The sequence below is a fragment of the Bos indicus genome, chromosome 3 (assembly GCF_029378745.1).
Source record: "Bos indicus isolate NIAB-ARS_2022 breed Sahiwal x Tharparkar chromosome 3, NIAB-ARS_B.indTharparkar_mat_pri_1.0, whole genome shotgun sequence".
Lineage (NCBI taxonomy): Eukaryota > Metazoa > Chordata > Mammalia > Artiodactyla > Bovidae > Bos > Bos indicus.
In genome coordinates, this window is record NC_091762.1 from 99336754 (window position 1) to 99361038 (window position 24285).

The 24285-nt window shown below is 41.3% G+C and overlaps 1 protein-coding gene and 1 pseudogene across 1 annotated transcript in view; both read right to left on the minus strand.

Moving 5' to 3' along the window:
* Nucleotides 1–24285, minus strand: part of CYP4X1 (cytochrome P450 family 4 subfamily X member 1) — a 48778-nt gene that overhangs the window by 9088 nt on the left and 15405 nt on the right. Inside the window, exons 2-7 of the mRNA XM_019958422.2 lie at nt 18293–18434; nt 17068–17112; nt 15483–15610; nt 12440–12567; nt 12200–12354; nt 546–652 (exon numbers count right to left, since the gene is read on the minus strand). Coding sequence (XP_019813981.1) covers nt 546–652; nt 12200–12354; nt 12440–12567; nt 15483–15610; nt 17068–17112; nt 18293–18434 — 705 coding nt within the window. The remainder of the gene's footprint in view (nt 1–545; nt 653–12199; nt 12355–12439; nt 12568–15482; nt 15611–17067; nt 17113–18292; nt 18435–24285) is intronic.
* On the minus strand, nt 20003–21690 carry LOC109556651 (glutathione reductase pseudogene; annotated as a pseudogene).

Sequence of the window (24285 nt, forward strand, 5' to 3'; positions counted from 1 at the left end):
TAAGAGTTTTCATTTTTATGCAGTTTAACAAATATATAGTTTGAGTCATGCTTTGCCCAGGGCATAAAGGAGAACCAAAGACAGATAAGAAAAGCAGGCCCCTGCAATAACTTCCTGCAATCATTTTGTCAGATTTATCCAGACTTTTCAGCATCTCTTCCTCATTGGTTTATCAGCTCAATCTGATTCACTTTCCCGTGTTTCCCTGAACTACCATGTATCTTTATGATAATCACCAAATCCTGCTGAATTTGTAAAAAATTTAGTCTTATCTGACTCCCTCTAGTGACAGAATTGTAGAATTCAGTTTTTAATCTCAAACTGCAGCACCAACCATCAATTCAAAAGTACTGTTAAATTTAGTTGATCAGTTTTGCTTTTGTCTTCCCTCCTCCCACTCATCTAACTACCCACACAATTAACTAGATACATAAGCAGGCTCAGAATTTGAAAGATTTTGTTTCTTGTCTTCCCTCCTCCCTCTCTTCTAACTACCCACGCAATTAATTAGATACATGAGTAGGCTCAGAATTTGAAAGACTTACCTGAGCAGAAAGGACAATATCCAGGAAGTCCCGGTATTTCCTCTTCTGAGTGTTAGTCTGCTTATTCTCATCCTTGAGGGAATTCCTTCTATTCTTGACTATCTTGTCTAGGGTAGAATAAATATTCCCCATTACCAAAGTGACAGAAAAGTCAATCAAAGTAAAATAAATCACAGAAAAAGCCATGACCCCCCGGATAGTTTCAAATCTTGTCTAATTTCCTGAAGTTAGAGTGACTTCATTACATTTAAATAGATTTAACTTATGCAGAGGGGCTTCCCTGGTGACTCAGATGGTAAAGAATCCATCTGCAATGCAGGAGACCCAGGTTCAATCACTGGGTCAGGAATATCCCCCCGCTGGAGAAGGGAACGGCTACCCACTCCAGTATTCTTGCCTGGTGAATCCCATAGACAGAGGAGCCTGGTGGGCTACAGTCCATGGGGTCACAAAGAGTCGGACATGACTAACACTTAATTTATGCAGATGTGTATTTTCCCATCAAATGACAACTTTTGTTCAAAGTTCCAAAGGCAAACACAACAGATGAAAATATACTTTATATAACTAAGTAGGCAATATAATTAAAAAATTAAAAATGTAGGTGCAAGTAACCAATCATTCTTTTCTTTCTCAGTCTAATGTCTCATTTTCATGGAAAAATTATCACATGAAATGGAATGAAAAGAAAAAGACCAGCAAATAAATGCCAACCTATATATAACTGAAGGGGCTGAAAGGAAAAAAATATTGGATAGAATGTTTAAAATTATAATCCAAGAAAACTGTCTGGAAATAAGAGAAAAATTAAATCTACATATTAAAGGGCTCATACTATGTCTGGAAAAATTGCAACAGAATAACCAATTCCTATATATATATATATATCCTAATAAAACTACTTGACATTAAAGGCAGAGAAAAGGAAATTCTCAGAGATTCTAGACAAAAATATCAAATGACTTTTAATGATGATGAATTAAGCTAGCATCATACTTCTCGAGAACAATAAAAAAAAAATCAAGGCAAGGTTAGAGTATTAGGAAAACTCAAGGAAACAAAGTGTGAGGCAAAATTTTTATCCAGCAAAACTGTCCTTCATGTATCAAGCCTACCAAAAAACTGTTATAAACTTATATGAACTCAGAAAATGCTTTGCTCATGAAGCCCATACTGAGGAATCTATAGTGGATGAGTTTCATCCAACCAAGAAATTACTGGAAAAACTTCATTAAAATAACTGAGGTGTGCCTTTCAAAGACTTAATTCTAGATAACAGAATAAAATAAGGATAAAGATGTGGACAGAATAGTAACACATAAGCATTAAAAGTGAAAATAATGCTACTAAAAATAGGAGGAGTAGGGAGGGAAAAACCTGGCTTAAAATTCAACATTCAAAAAACTAAGATTATGGCATCCAGTCCCATCACTTCATGGCAAACAGATGGGGAAATAATGGAAACAGTGACAGACTTTATTTTCTTGAGCTCCAAAATCAATGCAGATGGTGACTGCAGCCATGAAATTGAAAGACACTTGCTCCTTGGAAGAAAAGCTATGACAAACCTAGACAGCATGTTAAAAAGCAGAGACATTACTTTGCCAACAAAGACCCGTATAGTCAAAGCTATGTTTTTTCCAGTAGTCATGTATGGATGTGAGAATTGGACCATAAAGAAGGTTGAGTGCCAAAGAATTTGTGTTTTTGAACTGTGGTGTTGGAGAAGACTATTGAGAGTCCCTTGGACTGCAAGGAGATCAAACTAGGCAATCCTAAATGAAATCAATCCTGAATATTCACTGGAAGGACTGATGCTGAAGTCGAAGCTCCAATACTTTGGCCACCTAATGCGAAGAGCCAACTCATTAGAAAAGACCCCGATGCTGGGAAAGACTGAAGGCAAGAGGAGAAGGGATGACAGAGGACAAGATAGTTGGATGGCATCACCGACTCAATGCACATGAATTTGAGCAAGCTCAGGGAGATGGTGAAGGACAGGGAAGCCTGGCGTGCTGGAGTCCATGGAGTCCATGTGCAAAGAGTCGGGCACGACTGAGTGACTGAACAACAAATATCAACAATCACTTTAAACATCAATGGTTTACTACACCAATTAAAAGACAAAGAAGGTCAGAATGCACCTAAAAAACAAGATCCAACTGTATGTTGTCTACAAGCCCTCCTTAAATATATAAAGATATACATAGATTATAAGTAAAGGGACAGAGAAAGATATACCATGCTAACTAATCAAAAGAAAGCTGGAGAAGCAATATTAGTTTCAAACAGAAGAGATTTCAGAGAAAAGAAAATATTAGGGGTAAAGAAGAGCATTACATAATGACAAAGGGGTCAATTATCCAAGAAGACAATGATCTTTAATGTGCATGTGCCTAACAAAGGAGTCTCAAAATGCATGAGCCAAAAAGTAATGGGACTCAAGAAGAAATAAATAAATCTACTATCATAGTTAGAGACTTCAATATCCCTCTATCATAATGGACAGATCCAGCAAGCAGAAAACAAGCAAGGATATAGTTGAACTGAACAATATCATCAATCAACTGGATCTATTTGACAACTATAAAATATCTCATTCAACATGAGAACACTGACCAACACAGACCATACTTAGGGCCATAAACCATAATCTAGACTTTAAAAAATAGAACTCATAGGATGTATGCTTTCAAACCACAGTGAAATAGAAATCAGTAATAGAAAGATAATTGGAAAACTCCAAATTATTTGGCAAGTAAACTACACACTTCTAAATAACACATGAGTCATAGAAGTAGTCTCAACTTAAAAAATATTTTGAATTAATGAAAATTCAAATACAATTAATCAAAATTGTGAGATACAGTGAAAGCAGTGCTTAAAGGGAAATTTATAGCATTAAAAGAATTATCAGAAAAGAAGAAAGATCTAAAATCAATAATCTAAGCTTCTCCCTTGGGAAACAGGAAAAGAAGAAAAAAATTAAGTCCAAATTAACTAAAGGAAAAGAAATAATAAAAATCTGAGCAGAAAGCAATAAACCTGAAATAAGAAATAAAGAGACAAAATCAATGAAACCAAAAGTTGGTTCTTAGAAAAGATCAATAAAGTTGATAAATCTCTAGCCAGGTTAACTAAGGAAAAAAGAGAAAAGACAAACTTGCTATTATTAGGTATAAGAGGAACCATCACTTCTGATCCTATGGATATTAAAAAGAGAATAAGGAAATATTATGAACAACTCCATGCTTACAATTTGATAACCTAGTTGAAATGGGTCAATTTCCTGAAAGACACAACCTACCAAAAGTCAAAAGAGAAGTAGCTAATCTGAATAGACCTCTATTTATAAAACAGTTTGAGTCAATAATTAATAACCTTCCAAACCAGAATGGACCAGACTTGGTTGATTTCCTTGGTGATTTCTACCAAACACTTAGGAAAGAAATCCTGCCAATTCTCTACAATCTCTTCCAGAAAAATAGACACAAAGGGAGTACTTCCTGACTTATTTTATGAGACCAGCCATTATTCTCACTCCTGAACTGAGACAGGCCTGGAATCTGGGACCCTTTGTTGCAGTGCTGAAAAGCTTGTACCTGGACACATCTCTTCTCAAGCTACAGTATACAAAGAAACTATATGGGACTAAAAATTATTGTGTGCATGTGCAGTTAGGGCAAACTCTAGACCAAAAGACATAAAATAGACAAACCAAAACCAAAACCCATCTGCTGTTTCTGAAGGACCTGGAGCAAAAACTGGGTGTCAGGAGCAAAAGCAGGGTGTTCCGCAGGGCTCCCTGCACTCAACAACACAAAGGATGGGCAAACCACCTAAACCGCCCTTCCAGCCAGACCCCTGGACACACTCCTATCGTCACCCCACGTAAGAAGCAAGCTCAGCCACCCGCCTTGGGGCCCAAACCAGGGAGCTTGTCACTTGTTTCTGCTCCCTCCTGGAGCCCCAATGAAGGCTTGACTGAATTTCTTGTCTGGCTTCCAGTCAATTTCTATTGACTGGGGAAGACCAAGAACCCCGGTGGGTATCAAAACCAAATAGAGACATTACAATAAAGGGAACATTTTGGAGGATAATTTGGTGGATTCTTACAAAACTAAACTTATCCTTACCATGCCATCTCTAATCATCCTCCTTGGTTTTTACCCAAAGGAGCTGAAAACTTAAGTTCATACAAAAACCTGTGCACAAATGTTTATAGAGACTTTATTCAAAATTGTCGAAACTTTGCTTTTTGAAAGCAACTAAGCAAACTATTGTTTGCCTTCAATTGGTAAACAAACTGTGATACACTTAACAGTTTGTTAAGTGTATGTGTTTCACTTACACATAAGTGAAAGTGAAAGTCGCTCAGTTGTGTCTGACTCTTTGAAACCCCATGGACTTCACAGTCCATGGAATTCTCCAGGGCAGAATACTGGAGTGGGTAGCCTTTCCCTTCTCCAGGGATCTTCCTAACCCAGGGATCGAACTCAGGTCTCCCGCATTAGAGGTGGATTCTTTATCAGCTGAGCCAAAAGAGAAGCTCTTATACAATAAAATAGAATTGAACAATAAAAATAAATGCACTATCAAGCCATGAAAATACATGGAAGAACTTTAAATGCATATTGCTAAGTGAAAAAAACCAATCTAAAAAGGTTACATATAGTATGATTCCAGTTAATGACATGGAAGAGGCCAAACTATAGAGACAGTAAAAAAATTAGTGGTTGCCAGGGGTGTGGCACAAAGGAAGGAGGGCTAAGTAGGTGAAGCACAGGGGAGTTTTAAGGGCAGTGAAACTATGCTGTATGAGACTGTGATGGTGGAAACATATCATTACATATTTGTCAAAATCCAGAGAGTGTACCCATGAAGAGTGAACCCTACACTATGGACTTTAGTTAATAATAATGGCTCAAGAGGGCTTCCCTGGTGGCCCAGTGGTTAAGAATCTGCCTTGCAACACAGGGGACACCACTGGTCCAGAAAAATCCCACATGCCAGAGGCCAACTAAGCCATGTGGCACAACCACTGACCCTGTGCTCTGGAGACCACCAGCCACAATTACTGAAGCCCATGTGCTTAGATCTTGTGTTTCTCAACAAGAGAAGCCACTGCAATGAGAAGCCCACGAAGCACAAGTAGAGAGTAGCCCCTGCTGGCCACAACTAGAGAAAGCCCATGTGCAACAGTGAAGACTCAGTGCAGCCAAAAATAAATAAATACAATAAATAAATATGTATGTAAAATGATTTGGAGAGGGCAATGGCACACCGCTCCAGTACTCTTGCCTGGAAAATCCCATGGATGGAGGAGCCTGGTAGGCTGCAGTCCATGCTAAGGGTTGTACACGACTGAGCGACTTCACTTTCACTTTTCACTTTCATGCGTTGGAGAAGGAAATGGCAATCCACTCCAGTGTTCTTGCCTGGAGAATCCCAGGGACGGGGGAGCCTGGTGGGCTACCATCTATGGGGTCACACAGAGTCGGACACGACTGAAGTGACTTAGCAGCAGCAGTATGTAAAATAATAATGGCTCACCCATTATAAGAAATACACCATAGTTATACAAGATGTTAATAAGGGAAAGTATGTATATAGGGGGTGGTGAAGAAGTAGCAATATATGGGAACTCTGTGTTTTCTGCTCAATTTTTCTATAAGCCTAAAACCCCCTGAAAAATACCTTATTAATTAAAAAAAAATACTACAAAGTCTCTTCAATTGATTCAGTGTGATTTAGCACACAAATAGATAGACCAAGGATAGAAAAGAAAGTGAAGAAATAATAGGTCCAAGTACATTAGAATATGATAAAAGTGGTTACCTCAAACTGACTGGAAAAGATGGAACTTTTTAATAAATGGTGATAGGACAATTGATAATCATTTGGAAATATTAAAGCAACTCTGTCAAGAGTCCTACTATCATCAAGTGGGTTTATGTCAGGGAAACAGCTAAACATCCTACAATGCACTGGACAGCTCCTCACTGTCTGGATAACAAAGATTTAGCTAGCCCCATGGAGAAGGCAAGGGCACCCCACTCTCCAGTACTCTTGCCTGGAAAATCCCATGGACGGAGGGGCCTGGAGGGCTGCAGTCCATGGGGTCGCTAGGAGTCAGACACGACTGAGCGACTTCACTTTATTTTTTCACTTTCATGCATTGGAGAAGGAAATGGCAACCCACTCCAGTGTTCTTGCCTGGAGAATCCCAGGGACGGGGGAGCCTGGTGGGCTGCCATCTATGGGGTTGCACAGAGTCAGACACGACTGAAGCGACTTAGCAGCAACAGCAGCAGCAAATGTCATTAGTGCCATAATTGAGGTATTCTGGAATAGGGAAGGTTTTAAACTATTGCTCAAAATCTAGATGCAGTAAAAGAAAATATAAATAAATTTGACTAATGGAAAATTTTGAAAAGTTTTTATTTTTGACCAATTTAACATTTCAGTTCAGTTCAGTTCAGTCACTCAGTCATGTCCAATTCTTTGCGACCCCATGAATCGCAGCACGCCAGGCCTCCTTGTCCATCACCAACTCCCGGAGTTTACCCAAACTCATGTCCATCGAGTCGGTGATGCCATCCAGCCATCTCATCCTCTGTTGTCCCCTTCTCCTCCTGCCCCTAATCCCTCCCAGCATCAGAGTCTTTTCCAATGAGTCAACTCTTCACATGAGGTGGCCAAAGTACTGGAGTTTCAGCTTTAGCATCATTCCCTCCAAAGAACACCTAGGGCTGATCTCCTTTAGAATGGACTGGTTGGATGTCCTTGCAGTCCAAGGGACTCTCAAGAGTCTTCTCCAACACCACAGTTCAAAAGCATCAATTCTTCGGCGCTCAGCTTTCTTCACAGTCCAACTCTCACATCCATACATGACCACTGGAAAAACTATAGCCTTGACTAGATGGACCTTTGTTGGCACAGTAATGTCTCTGTTTTTGAATATGCTATCTAGGTTGGTCATAACTTTCTTTCCAAGGCATAAGCATCTTTTAACTTCATGGCTGCAAGTACAATCTACAGTGATTTTGGAGCCCAAAAAAATAAAGTCTGACACTGTTTTCACTGTTTCCCCATCTATTTCCCATGAAAGGATGGGACCAGATGCCATGATCTTCGTTTTCTGAATGTTGAGGTTTAAGCCAACTTTTTCACTCTCCTCTTTCACTTTCATCAAGAGGCTTTTTAGTTCCTCTTCACTTTCTGCCATAAGGGTGGTATCATCTGTATATCTGAGGTTATTGATATTTCTCCCGGCAATCTTGATTCCAGCTTGTGCATCATCCAGCCCAGCGTTTCTCGTGATGTACTCTGCATATAAGTTAAATAAACAGGGTGACAATATATGGCCTTGACGTATTCCTTTTCCTATTTGGAGCCAGTCTGTTGTTCCATGTCCAGTTCTAACTATTGCTTCCTGACCTGCATACAGGTTTCTCAAGAGGCAGGTCAGGTGGTCTGGTATTCCCATCTCTTTCAGAATTTTCCACAGTTTATTGTGATCCACACAGTCAAATGCTTTGGCATAGTCAATAAAGCAGAAATAGATGTTTTTCTGTAACTCTCTTGCTTTTTCACTGATCCAGCGGATGTTGGCAATTTGATCTCTGGTTCCTCTGCCTTTTCTAAAACCAGCTTGAACATCAGGAAGTTCATGGTTCACATATTGCTGAAGCCTGGCTTGGAGAATTTTAAGCATTACTTTACTAGCGTGTGAGATGAGTGCAAGTGTGTGGTAGTTTGAGCATTCTTTGGCATTGCCTTTCTTTGGGATTAGAATGAAAACTGACCTTTTCCAGTCCTGTGGCCACTGCTGAGTTTTCCAAATTTGCTGGCATATTGAGTGCAGCACTTTCACAGCATCATCTTTCAGGATTTGAAATAGCTCCACTGGAATTCCATCACCTCCACTAGCTTTGTTCGTAGTGATGCTCTCTAAGGCCCACTTGACATCACATTCCAGGATGTCTTGCTCTAGGTCAGTGATCACACCATCATGATTATCTGGGTTGTGAAGATTTTTTTTTTGTACAGTTCTTCTGTATATTCTTGCCACCTCTTCTTAATATCTTCTGCTTCTTTAGGCCCATACCATTTCTGTCCTTTATTGAGCCCATCTTTGCATGAAATGTTCCCTTAGTATCTCTAATTTTCTTGAAGAGATCTCTAGTCTTTCCCATTCTGTTGTTTTCCTGTATTTCTTTGCATTGATCACTGAGGAAGGCTTTCTGATCTCTCCTTGCTATTCTTTGGAACTCTGCATTCAGATGCTTATATCTTGCCTTTTCTCCTTTGCTTTCTGCTTCTCTTCTTTTCACAGCTATTCGTAAGGCCTCCGCAGACAGCCATTTTGCTTTTTTTGCATTTCTTTTCCATGGGGTGCCGCGGCTGTGATGGACCGTGCAGAAGCGTGCGGAGAGGAGCTACCCCAAGCCCAAGGTCAGGGGCGGCGACCAAGAGCGCCAGGCTGCGACGGGGCAGGAGCAGCCAAGAGGAGCTACCCCATGTCCGAAGTCAGGGGCGGCGGCCAAGAGGAGCTACCCCATGCCCAAGGTCAGAGGCTGTGGCCGAGAGGAGCAACCCCTCATCCAAGGAGCAGTGGCTGCATGGGCCCCGGGGGGCCAAGAGGGGCTACTCCACATTCTTGGTCAGGAGGGGCGAGCTCGTCAAAGGTAAGGAGCAGCGGCTGCACTTTGCTGGAGCAGCCGTGAAGAGATACCCCACGTCCAAGGTAAGAGAAACCCAAGTAAGATGGTAGGTGTTGCGAGAGGGCATCAGAGGGCAGACACACTGAAACTATAATCACAGAAAGCTAGTCAATCTGATCATATGGACCACAGCCTTGTCTAACTCAATGAAACTAAGCCATGCCATGTGGGGCCACCCAAGACGGGTCATGGTGGAGAGGTCTGACAGAATGTGGTCCACTGGAGAAGGGAATGGCAAACCACTTCAGTATTCTTGCCTTGAGAATCCCATGAACAGTATGAAAAGGCAAAAAGATAGGACACTGAAAGAGGAACTCCCCAGGTCGGTAGGTGCCCAACATGCTACTGGAGATCAGTGGAGAAATAACTCCAGAAAGAATGAAGGGATGGAACCAAAGCAAAAACAATACCCAGTTGTGGATGTGACTGGTGATAGAAGCAAGGTCCGATGCTGTAAAGAGCAATATTGCATAGGAACCTGGAATGTTAGGTCCATGAATCAAGGCAAAATGGAAGTGGTCAAACAGGAGATGGCAAGAGTGAACATCGACATTCTAGGAATCAGCGAACTAAAATGGACTGGAATGGGTGAATTTAACTCTGATGACCATTACATCTACTACTGTGGGCAGGAATCTCTCAAAAGAAATGGAGTAGCCATCATGGTCAACAAAAGAGTCCGAAATGCAGTACTTGGATACAATCTCAAAAAAGACAGAATGATCTTTGTTCGTTTCTAAGGCAAACCATTCAATATCACAGTAATCCAAGTCTATGCCCCAACCAGTAATGCTGAAGAAGCTGAAGTTGAACGGTTCTATGAAGACCTACAAGACCTTTTAGAACTAACACCCAAAAAAGATGTCCTTTTCATTATAGGGGACTGGAATGCAAAAGTAGGAAGTCAAGAAACACCTGGAATAACAGGCAAATTTGGCCTTGGAATACAGAATGAAGCAGGGCAAAGACTAATAGAGTTTTGCCAAGAGAATGCACTGGTCATAACAAACACCCTCTTCCAACAACACAAGAGAAAACTCTACACATGGACATCACCAGATGGTCAACACTGAAATCAGATTGATTATATTCTTTGCAGCCAAAGATGGAGAAGCTCTATACAGTCAGCAAAAACAAGACTGGGAGCTGACTGTGGCTCAGATCATGAGCTCCTAATTGCCAAATTCAGACTTAAATTGAAGAAAGTAGGAAAACCACTAGACCATTCAGGTATGACCTAAATCAAATCCCTTATGATTATACAGTGGAAGTGAGAAATAGATTTAAGGGACTAGATCTGATAGACAGAGTGCCTGATGAGCTATGGAATGAGGTTCGTGACATTGTACAGGAGACAGGGATCAAGACCATCCCCATGGAAAAGAAATGCAAAAAGCAAAATGGCTGTCTGAGGAGGCCTTACAAATAGCTGTGAAAAGAAGAGAAGTGAAAAGCAGGGGAGAAAAGGAAAGATATAAGCATCTGAATGCAGAGTTCCAAAGAATAGCAAGGACAGATAAGAAATTAAACATTTAATTTCCCCCTAATGTTCTGCATTTTGTTTTTTCATCATAAATAGGCAATAGCAAGAGAATGTGAATAATTGTTTTCACTAAGTTCTGTGTAGATGCCTACAAATCCACTCCTGTTTCCTCTAATATTTAAATATTAATATTTTTGGTGTGGGCCATGATACAAACAGGTTTGATAACTACTGTTATACCGAAAGCTCATTTGTATCTTAGATGATTTCTAATCTGCTTATCTGTATGTCCTTATAATATCTATATTTATGTGTCTCCATACGTATGCATGTGTAGGTGTATCTTGCAAGTTTCTTGGAACAAATGTATTTTATATTTAACATTTATTCAGTTCCAGGGCCTGTCTTAAGTGCTTTACATATATTAACATATTTAATCATCATCACAAAACAATGAGATAGGTTTTTTTTTTAATCTTCATTTTACAGATAACCCTGAGACAGAACAGTAACTTGCCCAAAGTCATACTGCTACTCAGTGGTGGAGCTGAGGAAGGATTAATTCATGGCCTGATAAATATTCTCTGTTTTGATGTTCATGAAAAGTAGTGTTGAATTGCTTAAAAACTTAATCGATTTCAACTTTTGTTTATGTTTTGCTAAAACTATTTATTTTCGAATGAAGCTTCTTTTATTTTTTTATTGGGGTAAGAATACTTAACAAGATCTACCTAAAGCACAATGTCGTTCACTATAGGTACTGTGTTGTGCAGCAGATCTTTAGAACTTATTCATCTTGCATAACTACTTTATACCCATTGAACAGTCCCCCAGGGGGTCCTTTTTTTTTTAATGTATGTCCATGTTTACTCTGTTCCTCCATTTATTCCTATGTTGCCTGAATATTTTTAGCTTGTCATTACTATGACAATCACTATGCAAAAAGCCATGCCAGGTATGCTATAAAATGTTAAGTGCCCACTTGCTATGTTATATTTGTATTAATAAAAACTGCATATAATAAAAATGGTGTAATATATAGAAAGGGCTTCTCTTGTGGCTCAGCTGGTAAAGAATCCGCCCGCAATGTGGGAGACCTGGGTTCAATCCCTGAGTTGGAAAGATCCCCTGGAGAAGGGAAAGGCCACCCACTCTAGTATTCTGGCCTGGAGAATTCCATGGACTGTATAGTCCATGAGGTCGCAAAGAGTCAGACACAACTGAGTGACTTTCACTTTCACCTATATAGAAAAATTCAGATAAGACTATTACTGTGGATATAGCAAACTCTTCTATAGGAATTGTTTCATTTGAGCCGTGTTCCTATAAAAGCTCCATTAAGAACAAGAATTCTTTCTCTTTTCACACTGAGACCTTTTCCTCTAGAGAGACAGAATACAACTGAGACAGCGTATGGACTTGGACAATCCGAACTCAAGAAATACCTGTATGATGATGCAATATCTTGTTTATCTCCCGCAGGCGGTGGCCCAGAGGACTTAATTTGAAAATTAGGTCATAGTGATAAAAGTAATTGAACAGGCGTTGCATAAGGATATTGCTGCCTTCACTTGTTGCTTTTACATAATTATCATGGGAGCTAGAAGAGGGAGTGGAGATAATATGTCAATAAACGGCTTAGATAATGCAAATGAAGTTTTTTGTTTACCCCTCCTGTAACTGACCTGTCTGTTTGGCAGTTGGTTTCCCAGCTGAAAATACATTTCATGAGTACGTCCAGGGTCATCAAGTTGATGTGCTCATAGATATCCAGAAGTGTATTCTGAGAGCCACAAATCTTCTCCCACTTATTCTGGCACAGGAGGTCAAGATCAACATCATCATCATCATCAAAATGCTTTTATCTGAAAGTTCCTCCCTGACACTTCTCTTACCATGTGACAGAGACAATTCTGACTTAGTAGGGGTCAAAGGTCATATAAGTAAATGTTAACCTGAAATAGCTGCCCCTTATTTCACCAGTAAAATGGGTTTATTTAGGCACAGCAAAGAATTGAAGTTCAGGACATGCAATCATGGTGCGTGTCTGCTCAGTTGGGTCCAACTCTTTGTGACCCCATGGACTGTAGCCCACCAGGCTCCTCTGTCCATGAGACTTCCCAGGCAAGAATACTGGAGTGGGTTGCCATTTCCTCCTCCAGGGGATCTTCCTGACTTCAGGGATCAAACCCTCGTCTCCTGCATCTCTTGCACTGTAGGTGGATTCTTTACCAGTGAGTCACCTGGGCAAGTGAGGAGAACAAAGGACAGGAACAGTTATAAGGAGAAGGAGGAGTTGGGGGAGCTGTTATAAACAAAGAGTCCATTGAAGGAAACTGGGAGATTAGAGTGCAGTGGTTTTTCATTGTCCAAGTTGTGTTAGTCTCATTAACCGGGCTGTTGTGGGTAAGGAGAAATTCTTCTTTTCTTTTGCTGGATAGTAAAGTAGTAACCTTCTTCCTGTTGGACATGCAAAGGTAGGTTTCTTCCGATTGGATCTGCAGTTGACCTCTAGCGGTAGGACGTGAGAGCTCCCCTTCTGGCTTCCTGATTCCATTTTAAATGAGATTTCTGTTTACTAATTTTCACATAAATAAGCCAAGTGCTTACTTGGCATAAGGAAGGGAAAAACGCACCCAACTAAATGAGAAAAAGCATGGAACAAACCAGGTATCTGGTAAATGGCTGAGGTAAGTATTTTTGGCCTTCCAATTATTATCACAACTCTTGTTTTAGAACAGATCAGGGTTCCAGTAAAACAGATAATCTCACACAAACCCATAATTACAAGGGTTCTCCCCAGGGCTTCCTCCTTCTTCAGTCCCCAGATTGCTAGATACCCCACCTATCACTACTCTCAACCACTATAGCTACCCTTAAAAATAAATTTGGAATTAAAAAATAATTTTTTTTTGATTTAGAAGTGGGGAACAGAGATAAGCAGTGAATAGGAGCAGCTGCTGGGAGGTGGCTCTCAGCCAAGCACTGTCTGTGTCCACTCTCCTTCTGCCCCCAAATGACCCACTTCCACTACCCAGGACGTTTTGTGCCTTAAACTGTCACAAAGTTCCCTGCTGAAAATGTATTCATCATAATAAGCATTCTTTGTGTAAAAAATACAAATAAATCTACATGTTTTAAGTTTAGATCAAGCTATATTTGTTGAGCACCCCTGCCTACAGCTGGGTGCTAAAGATTTGGAGGCCACAGAAAAAAAGGCAAAGAAATTGAAAAAATCTTTTACCCAAGTGTGAATTGTTTAGTCAGTTGCTTTCATCCTGAGGGCTTCCCAGGTGGCACTAGTGGTAAAGAATCCGCCTGCCAATGCAGGAGATGCAAGAGACACGGGTTTGATCCCTGGGGTGGGAAGATTCACTGGAGTAGGAAATGGCAACCCTTTCCAGGATTCTTACCTGGAAAAGTCCATGGACAGAGAAGCCTGGTGGGCTATAGTCCAGGCGGCTGCAAAGAGTCGGACATGGCTGAGGATTACGTAAGTTTTACTGAGTACAAAAAGTGAGTTTGCTAATACAATATTGTTAATCAATTATATTTCAATGAGAATTCTATAAAAATAAATAAAATAAAATGAAACCTACAGGAATACCAAAAAAAGGGGGATCTAGAAGAAATGAGAACAAAAGAGGCTCTCCAGAGACACTTTGCAACAAAGCAGGGGAGGAGCTATAAGAGGAGTCTTGGGAAAATATGCAACTGAGAAGCAAGAAAGATAGAAATGGTTCATCAAACTGTTGATAAACTCAAATATCACCACAGGCTGATTTGCAATTGTGCATAAAACTGCACAGCACCAGACTTGGAAAGCATGCCCTCTCTAGCCTGTACTTCTAGGTTTCTGCCTTGAGAAAGCACAATGAACATTTTAGTCACAATCCCAGTCAATTTCAGGTTAAATCCACTTTTGTGAGCTTGGCTGAGGGCCCAGCCAACCAGGTAGTAACAGTGGTTCTCTCTTGGGAAAGGGATGGGTTTGCAGTTGTAGGTGGAGGGCAACTTTGGCTCTGTTTGTGGGGTTTGAAGCATTATAATGAAACTGTATTAATGAATTACTTGTCTTATTTTCAAGTGTGTACAACTTAAAAATCAAAAATATGCCATGTACAAGTGGAATTTTGGACTAGAACTCATTTATAAATCAGGGACCACCCACAGGTATATTCTGCAACATCCTTCTGCCCCTTTGGCTGAGCATAGGTCAGCTCCTAATGATACTCAACTACCTCCAAGAGGATTCTTTCTAGGTCCTTTATGGCCTTCAGGCAAGTCTATTCCAACCTTCAAACTTTTACTCCTGCTAACTCATTGTGCCTAAAATGCCCTCATCCATATTATCCACATATTCAAGTCCAGCTCATATGTCATAGTAAATTTGAGTCTCCTCTGAATCTGAAGCTATTATAGCTGCTTCTAGTTTCCTTACTTGTCACCACAGCACTTATCATCTGAGTCTTACCACTTGGTACTTGGTTTATTGCCATAAGATCTCAAAATATACCTAAGATGGATGACCAGATCTTTATCCTCTTTTATCATCCAAAGAACGATAGCAAAGGCTTACATGGATTCTCATTGCTTGGTGGGTACTTGTACATTGGGTAATTTCTAGAAATCATCCTCATTTGACTTTCACTACCCACTAAACAGATATCTGATACATTCGCTGTAGCGTTTTGCAACACGCCAGAGCACTTTCATCCCTTCACTTACCAGCATGATGTTCACAGATTGAGCCATCACCTCGACAAACGATTTCAAGGTATTAAAATGGAATCCAGGAGTTAGTAGACGACGGTGCTGAGACCATTTGGGTCCACTCAAATTCACTAGTCCTTTTCCTTGAGAAATTAAAGGCACAAAACCACATGCCATTTTATTAGGTGAGATGGGGAAGGACAGCTGAGGAACATAGACATCATGGAGCGACTGTTGGTGCACAGACAGTGGTGACACAGTGGAATGTCAAAGCAGTGCTCGTACATTAAGGATGAAGTGAGTTTTGATGCTTACACCTGGGATGGATGTATTTAGCACTGTAAGAAAGACCCTGAGTTCTGAAGCTGGATAAGCATGCTAATCCTGAAATCACCAGTTACTACCTGGTAGTAATTAAGTTATGTAACCTCCCTGGAATTTGGTTTTCTCAATGCGAAACTGTGATAATAAATACCTACTTTACTGGGTCACTGTGCAGATTAAATGAAGGCATATACATAAGGTGACTAGCTTGGTCCCAGTAAAGGCACAACAAATATTTATCTCCTATCTATTCAAAACCAATCCATAAACTGCTGTCTGAAATTTTGCTGACACAAAATTCACAAACAACTAGATAAGAGGTTTAAGTCTGTCTTCGGCTACCTTCTCCTTCAGTGTTAGTCTGTGCTTCACACCTGTAAGTGATACAAAGCGAAAAGACTCGTCAACCCTAAGGCCTCATAATCTTCTGTTACCAGAAAAGTAAAGATTTGGCTTTAAAAGAACCTTAAAGTTTATAAATATATAATTGCCATCATTCATTGAGTGCTTATAACATGCCAGACTTGCAATAGATGCATGCTCCAACGCTGATAAAATGCCAGCCATTACACTAAAATGGCTAAAATGAAAATATGTGTTTCATTCAATCCACAATAGCTCAGAGATGTTATTCTCATCTTTATTTTCAAAGATGAGGAAACAGAGGCTTAGAGAAATTAGATGACTTCTCCAAGATCACTCAACTAGTTAGTGGGGATAGGGGAAGGGCAGAATTCAAATTCAAGTAGCTCTGAATCCAAAACCTATATTCTTTCATTTAAGTACTTTCTTGTCTAACATAAATGCCAGTTATATAACTAAAAAGCTTAATTTGTAATTAAGCTTGGAATTTGTAATTAAGCATGGAATATTTTCAAACTGCAGTTTGAAGCAAAACTTTACTGATTTGCATATGGAAATACAGAAACTCCAAAAAGAAAAGGAAAGATCCGAGAAAACAAGAGAGAAGAAAGAATAAAATAAAGAATGTGGATGGTAAGGCTGCAGTTTTAAAGACAAGAGATGGGACAGATTTACAGACAGGCTGTCTTGCAAATGAGACTTTGGCAGAGAAATTGACAAGAAGGGTTCCTAGGAAGTTGCACTGTGCTGACCTTAGGACTTCCTCTTGACCTTCCCCCTAGAAAACTCCTAGTATAGATCTACCATATTCTCAATGCTTTTGAAGTCTAATTTGAGTTTTCTTGGCAAGCTCTACTATACAAATGGGGCTTCAAGAAAGAGTGGATCACCTCCTTCATTTGCATATACATACCAATGCTTGCAGTCATGAACTTATACAGGAAGTTGGACTTGGGATCTGCAGAGTCAAGCAGAGGAAACAAAAGACAACATTAGAGGAAAATCACCAAAGTTGGGGAAGGTTCTCTTCATTTGCCGAAACTAAACACAAACAGTGAGCAAAAGGGAGCCCGGGGCTCACTCCCTACAGCCCTTGGCTGTCTTGGCTCAGGAAGCTGACAACAGCAGCTCCAGGAGGCAGACAGGTACACAAATCCAGATTCTTTCCTTGTTTCCACTTCCTCCAGCAGAAACAGATTGCCCAAAGGTTGCAAAGTGTCCAGGACAGGAGTTGGGACAATATATCACATCTTCTTTGGAAAGCAAATTAACTATTAGAGCCGGGACCTGCAGAACCCTTTCAGGAATTCTAGCATGAGGGTGTTTCACAGCTCTTGTCCTTTACAAGATGAATATGAGACAAATCAGAGCTCTGGGACTGGGAGACACAGGGGCTTTCAGGGAAAGGCTGCCTTTATAAGGTTTTACTAAGAGTAAGGGAGGTGATGGGGCTTCCCAGGTGGTGCTAGTGGTAAAGAACACACTTGGCAATGCAGGAGACTTAAGAGACGTGGATTCAATCCCTGGGTCGGGAAGATCCCCTGGAGAAGAACATGGCAACCCACTCTAGTATTCTTTCCTGGAGAATCCTGTGGACAGAGGAGCCTGGCAGGCTACAGTCCATGGGGTCACAAAGAGTCGGACACGACTGAAGCGACTTAGCACATGCATGCATGCGAGGGAGGTAATAGCACAAAGAAGTTGAGCCTATCATTAGCTTTACAAAGTTGGGAGAGCAAAAACTGGACATTTGAATTTTGTGGTATGAGATAATCTACCCTGGGAACATTTCTCCTGAAGACTTTATACTCAAGAAATGGGCTGAGGTGGGGAGTATTACTGATGCTGAAGTCACAAAACCAAGATAGGAAAGGAAGGCCCTGGAGATCCAATGGTACCTTCTAGGCTTTAAGATACACTGCTCTAAAACAGTCCAGGGAAGTCTGAACAAGACAAGGGACTAGGGGGACGTGGGAATCCCCTTCAGGATTGGTGGGAAACCTCTCCACACTTCCGCCAGTGTCTCTTAAAGGCCCAATACCAATCTTTGCTTCAGAATTCCTTTAGAAGCCTGCCTGTGGGTTGTGTCATATCACTCCTAGGAGGATTAGGACCCTGAGAGTCATGTCTTTTCTTACCTGTTCTGCTCAGAAATGTCTTTGCATAGTCTGGATCATAGATATATAAAAATGCCTGAAAGGGCCCAATCCAGCGAGGAAAGGCACAAGGGTATTTTTCTACAATCTTCTCAAGGATCTCCATTTTACCATCTTTAAATAACTGCAATGAATAAGTGAAAGAAATGAGAGAAGTCAGCCAGTCTGGACTCATCCCCCTCCATAGACATAAGTTGAGCTCAGGTCCTGGATGAGGTCCCACAGGTAGAGGGGTTTGACCATTTTTCTGGAAGTGAGTGAACACACTTTCCTTGGGATTTCTAAACCTAAAGTATAATTTTCTAACCAAACAGTATATTCATCTTTTCAATATAATATGTTGTATCACCAGACAGTGTTCCTGTTGAATGATATATATTGCGAACTGTTTCCCCAAGTGAGAAGGTGCAGTGAATAGAGTCATGCACTCTGCCTCACCTGCCAGTGTCACACACTTAGATTAGGAGTGGAGTCCGGAAGCTGAAAAAAGTGTTTTTAGGTGGGAAGGAAAAAACGTTAGTAGATTGAACATGACCCACCATCCAGCTCACCATTCTGTTTCTATAAATACTGATGACTGATTTTTTCTCATGACTTAATAGTAAATGCTCTCTAAAAATCTGCCAATCCCTTGTAATAGTAGAAGGCGCATATATATAGGTGTGTAAATCTTGCTGCTGCTGCTGCTGCTAAGTCGCTTCAGTCGTGTCCAACTCTGTGCGACCCCACAGATGGCAGCCCACCAGGCTCCCCCATCCCTGGGATTCTCCAGGCAAGAACACTGGAGTGGGTTGCCATTTCTTTCTCCAATGCATGAAAGTGAAAAGTGAAAATGAAGGTGCTCAGTCATGTCCAACTCCTAGCGACCCCATGGACTGCAGCCTACCAGGCTCCTCCGTCCATGGGATTTTCCAGCAAGAGTACTGGAGTGGGGTGCCATTGCTTTCTCAGGTATAAATCTTTTTTTTTTTTTTTTTTTAAGAAGAAAAGACTGTGATTTTAGTTTCAGATTTTTGGAAATAGTTTTCAAAAAAATAAAATGACAAGAACACATACAAAAATTGCAACCATTCATTGAACTATGAGCTCTTAGCAGAGGAAAGGACTTTTGAAGTATTTGAGTTCCTCTCCTTCTGAAAGCCAGGATCACTTCTCAAATGTCCCTCATGCAACCAGCCTCCTCAAATCTTTCCCAAATTTGATGAACTTCATCTCTTAAAAGTTAACAGGAATCATTTAAAATCATTTAGAACAAAAGAAAGAATAAAATACAGGAGGTATGCCTCTTAAGTTATATGTTTTTAAGGAAAACTCACATCCTTGAAATAGCTTTGCAATATGCAGAGCAAGGTACTGGCTTCATAAAAAAACAAAATGACTCTGTACTTGCATTCTTTAAATGTGAAGAGCAGCTGTCATCTTCCTCTATAAAAATTAGCAAGCAATATTCATTCAGGTACATTCATTTAACTGTACTTCATATAGTTTTATACTTGGGATGAGGCTAAAACAAAAACACAAAAACCAGCCAGCCTAGAGCTCTAATAAAACAAATAGTAATTACTGAGAGATGTGACCAAGTGAAAAATCAATCCTGAATAACAAAACAAATTTCTAATTACAGAAATAAGCTGACTGAAAATTTCCACACTTGGAAGATTCTGATTATGATAAAGAAATACGTAAAGTTGGAACAGTAAGTAAACGTGATGATTTGGTTCCTTCCTGAAGGTCTACTGGTCCAGCTGCCAGCCATACAAGTCTCTGGGTTCTCAGCGAAGTGTGACCAGTTCTTCTGAAGAGGTAGGATGAATAGCAACCGTGTTACCAAAGTCGGATGTTGTTGCTCCCATTTTCAATGCAACTGCAAAGCCCTGCAGCATTTCATCACATCCAATTCCCTGCATATGAATTCCAACCACCTTTTCCTCTTGGTTGGCACAAACCATTTGCATCACACATTTTGTTTTCCTTTTGGTAACTGCATGATACATTGGGGTAAAGGTGGTTGAATGTCTTCAGATTTTCTTTTCCATATTTATAAATGGCTTCATCTTCTGTGAGTCCCACTGTCCCAATAGTGGGGGGGGGGGGGGTGGCTGAAGACCACTGTGGGGATGTTGTCATAGTCTAATTTGGAATCTTCTTTGCACTCAAAAAGTCTATGGGCAAGTTTTCGGCCAGCAGCAATTGCAACTGGAGTAAGAAGAGCATGTCCACACACATCCCCAACTGCATAGACACCTTTTACGTTAGTATTCTGGAATTCATCTTCTATGATATGACCTTTGTCATCAGTTTGAACCCCCAGTTTGTTTAAATTCAGGCCCCAGGAGTTTGGATCCCACCCAATGGCCCAGAGCAGGCAGTCAACATCTGCAATAGTGGTGAAGGTGGGTTCCCTACCAGGAATGGAAGTAACCATGCGGAGTTCCAGGCCCGAAGAAGTTTTTTTAACTTCCCTGACCTGGGAGTACTTCAGCACCTCAATGCCAGCGTTCTCCAGCTCATCGGTACAGTTGGAACTGATTATTGAATCAAGAGTTCTAAGCACCTTATCATGCCGAATCATTATTGATGTCTTAGAACCCAGGGCAGACAGGATGCCAGCTATCTCCACAGCGATGTAACCAGCACCAACAATGACACTGCAGCGAGGCAACTCTTCCAGCTGAAAAAACCCATCACTGGTTATTCCTAGGCTGGCACCGGGGATCTGGCTCTCCTGAGGAACCGAGGGCACGCCGCCTGTGGCGATCAGGATGTGAGGAGCGGTGTATTTTCTCCTGTTGACCTCCACTGTGGGCTGGGGATCGCACGTGAATGCTGCATGGCCATGGATGATGTCTATGTGGGATTTGGTTAGATTATTTTGATAGATGGTGTTCAGACGGCTCACATAGGCATCCCGCTTTTCCTTTATAATCTGCCAATTGAATTTACTTTCACAACTTTGAAAGCCATAATCAACGTGGTCATGCATGAATTCAGAGTGGACAGCAGTGTTCCACATTACCTTTTTGGGTACACATCCGACATTCACACATGTGCCGCCCAGCTTGTGTCTCTCTACCACGGCCGCCCGGGCGCCCAGCTCCGCCGCCTGGCGCGCGCTGGCCAGCCCTCCCGAGCCACCTCTAGATCACCAGGTAGTCGTCCGAGATCTCGGCACCAGCGCGGAGCGGCGGGCACGGCGGCTGCGGCTCCTGCTTGTACGCCATGGCGCGGAAGAAGGCGCTGGCTGGCCCAGCCTGAGGTGGTGCGGGGTTGGGGAAGGCGCATGCCACCCACAGCCAGCAGTGTCCCGCGCTCGCGATTAGAGTCCCGGCCAGCCTAAATCTTGAAGCAAGCTCATAAACAAAACTCTCAGCTTCCAACATTTATACATTAGTGTACAAATACTGCCATCAGAGATGAACTTTTTGCCTTGATAAGCAGATTACTATGGCTCGTTTAAATACTTTCCTGGTGGCTCAGACGGTAAAGCGTCTGTCTACAGTGTGGGAGACCTGGGTTCGATCCCTGGGTCAGGAAGATTCCCTGGAGAAGGAAACGGCAACCCACTCCAGTACTCTTGCCTAGAAACTCCCATGGACGGAGGAGCTTGGGGCAGGCTACTGTCCATGGGGTCGCAAAGAGTCGGGCACGACTGAGCCATTTCACTTCACTTCACTTCACTTCATTTCTGAGGTAGGAAGGTAGGTGGGCCTCGGGCTGAGCCACTGGAGCTTGTCTCTTGCTGACATTTCAGAGAAAAGACAGGGGCAGAGAGGAGCTGAGCTCTGCTAGAACAAAAAGATAAGATGACAACATATTTTTGGAATCAAGAAGATCTTCTAGACCACACATGTGCAGAAAAGATCCTCAGGGGTCAGGGAAGGGAGGAGGCACCAATCCTGCCAACCTCGCAGAGACTTTTGCGTGAATCCATCTTGGCTAAAAGATACGCATGCACATCTGAAGGACCCTGAATCAGACCAGATATGAGCAACAAGCAAGATGATTGGCCAGAGGAAACCTGGAAAATCCATGCCCTCATATAAGCAATTTAAGTCACCCCCAAAGCACGACTCTCTGAGCCCATCCATGTGTTCTTTTCACATGTACTCTGCTTCTAATAAACGCTTTACCCACCGTACTATCTTTTGCTCTTTGACGAATTCTTTCTTCAAAGAAGACAAGGACTGAGGTCCCATTTTAAGCCCATTGGCCCTCAGGGTCTAGTGGTTAAGGATTCAACACTCTAACCACCATGACCCAGATTCGATTCCTGGCCAAGGATCTAGGATCCTGCTTCAAGCTACTGCACCCCAGAGCCCCCCAGATCACTTCTAAATCACTGACAATAAGATTCATTTACATCTGCTTGTTGTATAAAGTGTGAGGGTAGAGAGGCACCTCTGTGTGTGTCTGGATGCGCCTAGCTATGCATTTGAGCACAATTGTGAGGGGCCTGACTTGCAAAGAAATCTTTAAAATTTTTAAAAAATTTTTTATTTATTTATCTAAGTTTTTGGCTGTGCTGGGTCTTCATGGCTACATCCAAGATTTCTCTAGTTGCGGAGAGCAGGGGCTACTCTTCGTTGCATCGTGCAGGCTTCTCATTATGGTGCACTTGCTTCAGAGCATGGGCTCTAGGGTGTGCGGGCTTCAGTAGTTGTGGTACACAGGCTTAGTTAGCCCTCAGTATGTGGAATCATCCTAGAGGAGGGACTAGGGACTGAGTCCTTCCTCTGCATTGTGTCCCCTGCATTGACAGGTAGACTCTTAACCATCGTACCACCAGGGAAGTCCTGTAAAGAAATCTTAAAGCTGGCAAGTTCTTTCTTGTGTGACCAATCAGAATTTGCTGTGTGATTGTGAAAAGGTGGAAAACTTCAGCTCCCAATTTCCTGGTACCAGCTAGTAGCTCTAACCCATGAAATGTTCCCTGGATACTTTACAGGGAAAACATTTGAGAAAACATTTGAGACTCCTGAAATCTAGTTCCTGAAATATTGCAGACTCTATTTTGCTAACATTCCCACAATCCAGCCAGTGATAAGAGCCCACTGACAGTGCAAATGGTGTTTCCTAACAATGTAAATATTTATTCATTTGCAAACAATAAACAGATAAGTATTTATTAAGTGCCTATTATATGTGCCAGGTCATAGAGATGCAGAGAAATATAAAACAGGCAAGTTCTTTGCCCTGGTGGAAATTGCAACTTAATATGAGGATTATTTTTTTATATTTGAAATTGTCATGAACATCCTCAGCCATAAGCTTTCTGGTTGTACTTTTAGTAACTCTAGTCTGGGAAAAAAGGAAAGAAAGCTATTGTGAATTCTGTAATATATGAATTTATATTTTTTCATCCACAAATCTAAACACATTTGAGTTTATGTATCATATGTATTTAGGAAAGATGCTCAGAAATATTTAAAAAAGAGCTTAGTCCCCTGAGATATAGTAATAGCTAACATTTACTAAGCACTGTGATGAGCTAGGTGCTGCTGTCTACAGAAAAAAAAAAAAAAAAAAAGCACAGCCTGAAAGTTGAGAATTATGTTTTATATGGTGGACAAAACTGAGGACTTAAGCCCAGGATGCAGCCTCTCAGATAGCTCTGAGAGACTGCTCTGAAGAGGTGAAGGAGAAGTCAGGATATATAGGAGTTTTTGCAACAAAGACCAGGTAGTCGAAACTTCAAAAGATTACTGTTAATTAAATAAAACCAGAAGGAATTTAGTGCTTTTCTATGCTTTATATTCCTTACTCTTTACATCACGAACCCTATAAAGCAGATACAGTTGCAATCCCATTTTACAGATGAGGAAATTGAGCCTTAGAGAAGTTAAGTAATCTCTTCCAGATTGTGTAAGAAATGGAACTTGAAGTGGTCCATTTTCAGAACCAAGTAGCTGGCCTTGGGTGGAAAATTATTAACAAACGGTTTCCCACTCAGAGCTAGCTAGTTTTGTCTTGAAAAT